Raw genomic sequence first — 10953 nt, 5'->3', positions numbered from 1 at the left:
ATGGGCCCAGCCGCTCCGCGGCATGTGGGATCTTCCCGGACCGGGGCACGAACCCGTGTTCCCTGCATTGGCAGGCGGACTCTCAACCACTGCGCCACCAGGGAAGCCCAAGAAGAGAGAACTTCTGTTCCCTCTACAATGAGGGCAGATGTGGTGAGCAGCTTGGCTTATTTCACAGAGCCCCACTTTGTGCTCACGCTCTCTCATAAATGTACAGCTTCCTTTTACTTTCAGAGGTAAGCTTAAATGACATTAGAAAAATCACCCAGATCTAAGTCCACGATGGACTTGAAATCTGCATGATTCAGCAATTCATAACCAGATGCTCATCAAAGCTGCCCTAGATCCTTTTTAGACAGAGATGCAGTCTGAGGTAATTACGGGTGAAATGATGAAAGGTCTGTGATTTCCTTAAAAATACTAAAAGGAAAAAAGGTGTGGAAGACAAGATGGAACAGGATTTTAAAAATATGGGTGATTGTTGGTGATGGGTTTATGGAGGTTCATATACTATTCTATCTTTGTGTATGTTAGAAAAATTCCATAATAAAATTAAATATATGTGCACACAAACACATATACAGCAAATGGGGGGAAATTACCCTGTCAGTTTTTATACAATGCACATGTGCAGGTACTGCTCTGAGAGATTCTGATTCAGTGGGTCTGGAAAGTAGCCCAGGAATGGTTTTTTGCTTTTTGTTTTTTAAAATAATACCACAGAAGCCCCTATTGTATATTTCTGGTTAAACACCATTATCTGGTCTTACTCTCATTTTATAGAATAAACTGAGACCCAGAGAGAGAAAAAATGATTTGCCATTAATGTCTCATTAATGGCAAAGCTAGGGCTATATCAAGCCAAATGACTCCTGGTGTTTGACATCGTATGTGTATATACGTGTGTGTGTGTGTGTGTGTGTGTGTGCACGCGTGCGTGTGTGTGTGTGATATCATTCCCAACTACAAGTTGAAGGCTATCAGAAAATGGTTATTTTCAAATAGTCTACAATTATGTTATTTTTCACCAAGTGTTTCCTCTTGCTGTAATGAATAGATGTAAGTCTCATTAGTACTTAAGAAATTCACATTTGTACTAAATAATTAATATGCTGCAGTCATTATAAACATTGGTCTTGTTAAGTAGATTGTGTCCCTTACAACCTGATTCAAACTATTAATTTACCTAGTCAAGCATGTCTTAATAACATGAATGCCCAATTATATATAGTTAGCATTAATAGCATACAGAGGGCTTTAAAAAAATATTGCCTTGATGAATTCTCATGATCTATAATCTCTTGTCTTTCACATTTCAATCCCTAGAAACCATGGTTTCTTCCATCAACAGTCACAGACAATGCTTTGGAGAAAGTCACAACTAACCTTTCAAATGCAAAATCTAGAGGACCTCTTATCCAAGGCTAACCTTATTCAACCTCTCTGTAGCATTTGGTACTACTGATCAAGCTCCATTACTTTATTCTCCCCCCGGGGGGCTAAGACACTACAATCTTCAACTTTCTCTTACTTCCTATTATTTCTTGGCCTCTTCTACCAGTTCCGTTTCCATGGCCCACTACTTAAACATTGGTGTTTTTGCCTTTTTGATTTCTTACCCCATATATCCACTTGTGTAACAGGAACCAGTCTGCACCTTCAACTACAATCTCTATGTTGGTCCCAAATGCATACCTCCAGCTCTGGCCACCCTCTGAGCTTCAGGCCCACGTAGCCAACTTTCACAAAGGCATGTCAACCCCAAATGCCAAAAACTGACTACCTCATCAAAGTCTGTTCCTTTTGTTGGATGTTTTATCTTGATGATAAAATCACCCAAGGTAAAATCAGCAAGTCATTCTAGATTCCTTCTTGCACATTCCTTACATCTAATCAGTCTCACCATCTCACTGATATGGGTCTTACTGGCTCACATTCAACACTTCTTTCCATTCCCATTGCTGGGTCTTAGCTCAACCCAGAACTGTTTTTAAAGCTATATATTAAACATATCTAATAATGGCAGTAATACACGTTCAATTTTATTCCTATACATAAGCCCAGGATTTGGGGATGGAGTTTTTCTGTGCTCTATGGGGAAAGAGAGGATAACAGTAGAGAGACCTGGATTTAAAGTCATATAGACTTGGTTTCAAATTACAGCTCCACCACTTCCTATCTAGATAACCTTAAGTAAGTTACATAACACTGCTGAGCCTCACTTTCCTGATCTGTATTAAAAAAAAAAAAAAAAAGAGACTATTTTAATAATAAACTCCAACTAAACTACTATGAATATTAAATAAAATGTTGGTAAAATGTTTAGCAGCATACCTGACCTCTGGTGAGCATTCAAAATAACGATAATTATTACCCCTTACAAATACAGCGATGAACTATTCACTGATTTGTAACTTCTTCTTTCAACATATTACAAATATCTTCCAATGCCAATATATACACTTGTCCATTTTCATGGTATTTCATTATATAGATAACGCCATAACATATTTAACTAACCACCTCTATCCTTTTGCATTATTTCTAATTTTGGCCAGTACACAGAACATGGCAATGAACTTAAGCATAACTATTTGCATGCTCATCTGATTATCCCCTCTGAAGGAATTTCTAAGTCCAATGAGGAGCATGGTTTTCAAGATTTTGCCACAAAAAAAAAAAAAATAAATAAAAATAAAAATAAAAAAAATAAAAATAGATTTTGCCACATGCCAACTGCTCTCCAGAGGGATTCTACCAGTTTATATATTCCCATCAACAATGAAATTAGCTGGCGTCTCCTACCAAACCTCCTCTCTCACACTCCTCCAATGTATCCCTCACCTGCCATCACAACAGCTGTTCTAAAATGCAAATATAATCATGTAACTGCTGGGGTCACAGCTTTCAGCAGTTCCCTGCCACATACAGAATATGTTCCTCACTGGCCAGGGTGACCGAATTTTCCCCCTCAACACCCTCAGTCCTCCCCACTTAGATATCCAACACACACCTCACACTCAACAGGCCCTAGGTTGAAATTACGATCTTCCCTATCTAAGTGTCAATTCCACACATCAAAGAGTTGCTGAACAAATAAAAAACACGCATGCCAGTTTCATTCAAATGATTTGTGGGGAGAGTCAAGAAACACACACCAACAAGAAAAATGTGGGGACAGTGTGGGAGGGCATAGTTTATCGAAACGTAGATGGTTCATGTTCCAGCCAAAGGGAAGAGCTGCTACTTGGATCCAGGCAATTGTTACCCTGCAGGAAACAGGTCCCCTACGGCAAGGGGACATGAGGATGCTACCACCTCCAAACTGTCAAGTCAAGATGGAAGTCTAGACTTTCCTGTTAAATCTTTTCGAGTTAACATTCTGGCAACTGATGGAAGCCTATGTAGAAAACTGATTAGTTGGTGACTCACCACATAACCATAGTATTTGACACATTATCTTCTACTTTCTTTGTTGTTCTGTAATTGTTTCTTGGGTATATTTTTTCTCCCTAAGAAAATGATAGCAGCTTGGAAAAAACCTCTGGCAGTTGATGAAACTTTTTCAACCGAAATGACAAGCTACATGACCTCCACTGTGGGCCACCAACACCGATGGTGACCACTCTACCAGGAAGCTCCTCTGCTAGGGAGACTTCACACCTGACATGTGTTTCTCACACCTCCGCTCTACTCTCTGGTGAAGCCCCTCTGATGCCCACTTCCTGTCTGATGATAGCCCAGGGTCCCCAGGTCAGGCTCCATCACACACCTCTAGCACTTCTGAGCTCAACCCTCCTACATCCCTCTCTGGCTCCCTGTAGGGGAGCAGCAGCCCCATCTCCTCTGAAGACCTAACAGAAGTGGGGCTTCAGCACCAAGGAGGTTCTTACTAGTATTTTGTCAGAATAATCGCTGAATTTCTCAGAAGGCAACACCAAAACTCGGAGATTAAGTGACACCTAATACATGATGAAACTGAGAGTTAAATCCAGGCTTAAATCCCAAGCCTTAAACTGACAATACAGCTTCTAACTAGTCCAGACATAATTTTCAGACCAGCTCTCCTCTATTTAACCCAAAGTACAAACTAAAGAAATCCAAGTTGATGCTATTTTTCTATAAATGACAAAATTATTTAAACGTTCCATCTCCAAAAAAAGTAACATTTTAATTTTTGTCTAAGGACTTATTATTAAAAAGGTACAGCACAAATTTTGTTTTCTTAGATACACGCTGTTCCTCAGAGTATCACATTATAACGGTCTTATTAAAAGGACAAGAATATAAAGTCACCTAAGTTAATGTGAATAATCAGGGCTACAAAAGAGAAGAGGTTCATGTATTCATAATGTCTTTAGAGGTAATAGAACATTCTCAGTTAAACAAGAATGATATCTCAAAAATCCTTTCTAATCTGTATAGCATTTCTCAAAAAATATAAACACTATGTACAATTCCCACTTATTAAATTTTATGCTTTTAAAGATACTTTGAAATTGACCAAAAAAAGTTTAATGCCAGGAAAATGCTATTTTGTAAGAGTGAGAGCTATAAATAAAGGAGAAAAAAATTTTGTGTGTGATTACTGGATCCCTAAGTAGGCCAAAGCAGAAAAATCAAAGGCTGATAATTGCATTTCCACATTATTCCACAAGATGTCAGCATGTAACTGAGGAACCTCTACGGTGGTGATGGTGGTGGAGGGGTGTCTTCACCATAAATAGAACAATAGAAACCCTTGCGTTTCACGATCTTAAGTTAGAGCTTTGGTAACTCACTTCTTCTGAATGGGTTTTCATGTATATTTCATTATTTTAAACCCAGTTCTTACTATACTCTTACAGAAGTTTATGAATACTAAGAGCTAAATATCCCTTTTTTGAAATATTTTAATTTTCTGCATTCCAACATAACTCTCTCCAAATTCTTAAGTTCCAATTAAGACACTTTAAGGACTTACTGAAGTCTAGGAAAGATCTCAGGCACTACACCAATATTGACCTATTTGTTCATCTGGGTTAGTTTTTTTCCCCATTTTACAGATGAGAAAATTGAAGGAGAAAAGGTCAATGGTTCACACAAGGGATGCTTCAATTACTAAACATTACACATTTAGTGGGCAACTGGAATCTCCACAGAGTCCTCTGTGTGTTTATGTGTGGGTGGGTGTGTGCTGAGACATTCCTGTCTTGTTATCTTCCTTTGTTCCTTAACAACAGCTCACATGCTGAGTCACCAAGACCTGTGCAACTATCCTTATCGATCATTAGTACTAATAGGAGCATAGCTACCATTATTGATGCCTTTAACTTACACATAGTACCAGAGCCAACTAAGTGTGTAGAAATTCATCCTGCAAAAACAATCAAAACTCTTTGTTGTATATAAGATATTAAAAACAGTACTGCAATCTGTATAATTACATATATCTTCAAGGTTTTCTTACATCATTTGCACTCTTATCTTGCTTTTCATATTTTTCCCGGTCATAAGCCATTTTCTTCAGCAATTTCTTCATGGCTTTTTTATCTTTTCTATGATTTTCAGTGTTTTGTTTCCTCACTTGGTTGACAATAAACTTGGGAATCTATGGAGAAATGAAATTAAGTTTGGGGAGGAAAAAGAAGTAGTACCATTTTAAACTATAGAAATAATTATCTTTATTTCTTATATTTGGAGAGAAGTAAAGGCTCTGTCTATTTGATAAGACTATGCCATTCATTAAATCTGTGGGAAAAAAAATTCATCATATTACCTACCATGTGTACAGAGCATCCAAGTGATGAAAATTACCACCGTGTAAGGTTCAAAAAGAAGCTTGGGGACTTCCCTGGTGGTGCAGTGGTTAAGAATCCGCCTGCCAATGCAGGCAACACAGGTTCGAGCCCTGGTCCGGGAAGATGTCACATGCCACAGAGCAGCTAAGCTCGTGCACCACAGCTACTGAGCCTGTGCCCTAGAGCCCGCGAGCCACAACTAGGGAGCCTGCGGGCTGCAGCTACTGAAGCCCGTGCACCTAGAGCCCGTGCTCTGCAACAAGAGAAGCCTGCACACCACAATGAAGAGTAGCCCCTGCTCACCGCAACTAGAGAAAGCCCGCACACAGCAACAAAGACCCAACGCAGCCAAAATATTAATTTTTAAAAAGAGGTTTGGTGAAGTTCAAGGACATAGTGACCATCTTCTACGCCAGGACTGGAGACTGCCTGAGGTGACAGGCATTAGGCACCACAAGCTCGGCAGTTGGTCCCTTTAGCAGCCACCTATCTACAACCTAGCCTCCAACTAACCTATACCCTTCTAATAACCAGCTAGCCTCTCCTGTCAAAAGAGAAAGAAAAACTCACCTATAAACAAGAGCTGACAGGTACCTAGCAATAATCCAGGAAAAAAATAATCCTCAGAAATTCCATTAGCAAAAATAAAATATTTTAGAAGTTACCAAATTGAAACACTTAATCATGTAGGCATTTTAAAAACTGAGATTTTTAAAAGTAGACATCAATTTTTTTAACCGCATCTGAAATCACCTATATTGGCTACCTTTTTATAGAGGCTATAACAATAAAAAGACTTCAGAATCTAGATATCATCACTCATTAATAGAACTTGAAAATATATACTTACTGTCCACAGAAGTTTTTGATACTTAATCAATAAGTGCATGATATTAGCTATCCCAGCTGCCATTACAAATTCTCGCTGTTCACTGGACTTCAAACCCAATGTATGGTACATGAAGAGATTCGGGGCCATGACCATTGCTACATTCATGACCGTCATCTTATTTTTCTCTTTATTATCCACGACTCTTTGGAGAAATTCAAGCAGGGCCTGAAACAGAAATAACGCTTTGAGATCTGTGTTATACATGAAGATAAGAGATTAAGGCACTGCAGCATATGGGATTTTTATTTATTAAAAGAAATAATAAGTTGTGCATAACCACAGTCAGCCAGCCACATCCAGTGGGCCTTGTCCTCAAAGCTGCTCCATTGGTTAACACACCCGGAGCTGGTGCTGTGTTTCCGCTGTGGACTATGGCCCTGGGGAATAAGGCAAGAGGACACACATCTGAGCTGAGCGGTGCGGAGAGGGATGGAGAAGCGTCAGACTGCCTGCCTATCAAAGCCATGGGGCACTGAAAAATAGTTTAAAATATCAAACGAGTATTCATTCACTTGCTGCAGGAAGTGCTGTACTTTTATCTCTAAATATTTTTAAAAATCCATTAAAAAGGCTCGTTCAATCTCAGTTGCATTTTTTTTTAAAGGGACTCAATAGCTGGCTGACTTGAAATCCAAAAAGAATGGAGACTGGGATGGGGAGGAGGGGAAATAGAGACAAAGAGAAGAGAATTTTTTTCAAAAAAATGAAGGAACGGAAAGAAGCTTTTCACCAGAACAGGCTAGTTTATGCTCAGTTTGATGCCCCCCACTTCCCACCTCCATGGACAACACTTATGTGTCCCTGAGCGCCCCTCCACAAAAGCCATGGCAGCTTAGATCACCCTCCTTCTGCTAGGGTATAAAGCTTTAAGTTCTTCTTTTCCTTTCTTTCTTGAATCAATTTTGGTCCAAAACATTAACAACAATAACTGCACAGACATTCAATGATCTCTACAGGCGAGGCATTGTTTTAAGAACTTCATAGAGATCACCTCACTTAATCCTGATTGGAAATAGATGCCGTAATGATCCCCATCATACAGATGAGAAAACAGCGTCTAAGAGAATGGATGTAACTTACCAGAGGTCACAGAGCAAGCACATGGTGGAGAAGGAATTTAATTGCCTGTCTATCTGGCTTTGTTTCTGAACTCTTAACTATTAAAAGAAGCATGTTATCATACTTAGCTTAAAATTCCTACCTGAAAAAGTTCAAATAAACTATGCCAAAATAGAAAAACAAAAAAAACTGTGTTCATCTCTCACAGGATTTCAGGGGAAAAAATATTCCTATAAGCTCTAACAGCTTGAGCTTGAGTCCAGTTTAGCTAGTATATAGACCCTCAAAGTTTGAAACAAACTAAAGGCATAGCCTTACTATTTAACAATGAGATTTATGTATCTAATTTCTGGTCCAGTGCTCACAAAGTTAAACTGTAATCCAAGCATAAGGTTATATAGAAACAACACCTTCTCAAATGAGGACAAAAGATTAACTGGTAAGGTTTGGAAAAAATATTTAATTTTGTTCCAGAGACGAGAATAATTATTCAGGGACCAGTGTATCTCTTTCTTTACGAGCATAAATTGCAGAGGTTAGGTAATAAACCACTTAAATGTGGGGTACATAATAAAGTTATTCAAAATATTACTATCAGGATATCAGAATATGTGTGTGTATATGTAGATATGAAACTAATACAATGTTAACCTAGCCTTTGCTGAAAGAACTTCACCTTCGGATATTGTCTCTTCATCTGATCTATAAGCACTGTCCTTTCTTTAAAGTATCTATCACCAGGACTTCCCTGGTGGTCCAGTGGTTAAGACTCTGTGCTTCCAATGCAGGGGGCACGGGTTTGATCCCTGGTCGGGGAACTAAGATCCCACGTGCCATGAGGTGCGGCCAAAAAAAAAAAAAAAAACCACAGAAGTATCTATCACCAGTCTGGTGTTATATAAGTATCACTGGACCCACTCTCTGAAAACTCAGTTTGAGTCTTAGCACAGTTACTTATTAGCTACGTGTGATCTTGGGATAAACCTTTCGGCATCCCTGTTCTTTAAAGTCTTCTCATTCATAAAATGGGAATAGTAATCTCCTAGCCCGCCAGGATTAAGCAAGAAAATGTATACAATGAACTTCCTAAAACTACAAAAAGGATAAACACATGCCAACAATTATATTAACATGAATTCCCCACTGATACCTTAACATTAGTCTTTGTTATTCCTCCAAGTCAAAGGTAGGTATGACCATTGGTCCAAATGCACGATAACCCAAGGTTAAAAAAAATCTTGGTCAAGCAGCTTGCCTAAAGACACCTGTTGCTCTAGACTTAAACCAGGACACGGGATTTAACATGGTTCCTCCAAACCCTTAGATATGCTGTAGAAATAGTCTACACAGTCATGCATACGATCCCGTCCCTCCAAATGGCAACGGAAAAAGCAGCAATAGGACTGGAAAAATTGCGGAAGTTCACATTAAGCTTCCTGAAATTACCTTGTGATGAAGTTTCCCTTCTCTTTTAGAGAACTAAATTTAGATGGTTTATTCTCTTATATATGGTATACTTGTTTTGGTGTTTCTGTTATTAGAAATCTTGTTTGAAACCTTCATCAGAGCTGGCTAATTAAGCTAGTAAAGCTTAAGTAAATTAGTAAGAGTACTTGTTTGGCATTTTCCAATTTTTTACCCCAAGAAAGTATTTTCTACCTTATTTATACAATTGTGCTCCCAGTAACCTTATAGGCTAAAATTAAAACTACTTTAAAATTTTAAAAAGTACTCTTTTAAACAGATTTTGTCTTAAAAGAACATGCCTGGGACTTTAAAGGCAAAATCCAAGAACGAGTTCTAGACCAACCTTGCCCAATAGGAACCATATCGAAATAAGCCTTTCCTCCCACAATTATTTGAACTCATTTGAATGCAGGCATATTTTAAGAAAATCATGTCTTTCAATTTCTACCTTATATTGATCATTCACAGGGCCATCAAACAGACAGGCACCTTTATGTGAAAAAGAAAAAGATGGATTAAATTCCTCTTTCTAGGTAGTTGATGCCCCGTGTCAAGGGCACTGCTGGCAAGCAGAGAACAGACGGAAAATCGGTCCCCGCTTCATCCTGGGCCAGATGTCCTTATTTCAGCCACAGTCTACACACCCATACCCAGCAGCCCTGGTCACACAGTGTTTGAATGCAACCCTCTCTGGAGTTGGCCTCTGTCCCCAAAACCAAACCAAACCAAACATAACCTGCCTTCTCAGTTATTCATTCAGTTAACCAGTGAAGCGAAAGATTATTTTCTGACTTAGTAAAGGGACTAACTAACTCTTTGGAAGTTCTCCTGCAGCAATGCAGTGTTTTTATTCCAGCAATCCTCATCAACTGCTTCAGCCAGAAAAGTAGAGTATTAACATTCATTCCACGGGCATGGAATTCGCTCACCTAGCTTCATTCAGTTCAGGGAGTCTTAAGGAGGTACAGAAAGACATTTCCAAGATTTACCAACTGGTGGTTTTGTTTTCTTGACAGGAAATTTTTTGACATGATTTTTTTCATTTTAAATAGGAAGAACCATAGGGGGTAAATGGGCAAGGGTTTCATCCTTACCTGTATAAAAAAAAGTTTTTTAAGGCAACAACAAAACATAAGGGAGATGCTCTTTCTAAATTATATTTTTAAAATTTCTCTTTTTCTTTTATAAAAGTTTATAATTAAACCTTCTCTACTCTATAAATGGTTGCATTAAGGAAAATTAATCAATGTGGAACAATCCACTGATTATTATGAAAGCCTCTGACAATACATAGTAAATGGTATTTAATCATACGAATATCAGACCAAATCACTTTGAAATGATGATATAAATCAGAAACTCAGGGTAATCCATTAGAGAAATAACTAGAATTTATTTGAGTTGGTCTATCTTTTGGCTAACCAAACATTTCAAAATCATCATTATAACATTTCAAACTCTACTGCTTGGAACTACAAACAAATGTAACCTTTTTAGGCAACAGTAGGCTATACTTAATGAGCCTTAGGATTTTCTTTTTAAACATTCAATTTTCACCTTACTAGTATATGCTCACTAGATAAAATTTGGAAAATGCAGGAAAATAGAAAGAAGAAAAAACCAAAATGCACCCATGTTTTTATTAACAAATGAACCTCAATCATCTGTTTCGGTAGAAGAAATGTTATAATTGAAAAAAATCAAAAAAACGCCTAATGATACTATTAACATGACTAACCTGAGTTTCACCATCTG

The 10953-nt window shown here is 38.2% G+C and overlaps 1 protein-coding gene across 3 annotated transcripts in view; it reads right to left on the bottom strand.

The window, feature by feature from the left end:
* ARHGAP18 (Rho GTPase activating protein 18) overlaps window positions 1-10953 on the bottom strand; it is a 191422-nt gene that overhangs the window by 11826 nt on the left and 168643 nt on the right. For all 3 annotated transcript variants that reach the window (XM_024122538.3, XM_007128382.4, XM_007128383.4), the window contains exons 11-12: window positions 6631-6837; window positions 5450-5590 (exon numbers count right to left, since the gene is read on the bottom strand). In XM_024122538.3, the coding sequence (XP_023978306.1) occupies window positions 5450-5590; window positions 6631-6837 (348 nt within the window). The remainder of the gene's footprint in view (window positions 1-5449; window positions 5591-6630; window positions 6838-10953) is intronic.

The sequence above is a fragment of the Physeter macrocephalus genome, chromosome 10, assembly GCF_002837175.3.
Source record: "Physeter macrocephalus isolate SW-GA chromosome 10, ASM283717v5, whole genome shotgun sequence".
Classification (NCBI taxonomy): Eukaryota; Metazoa; Chordata; class Mammalia; order Artiodactyla; family Physeteridae; genus Physeter; species Physeter macrocephalus.
The sequence above is the reverse complement of the archived record's forward strand: the minus strand, read 5'-3'. Positions and strand labels throughout refer to the sequence as shown.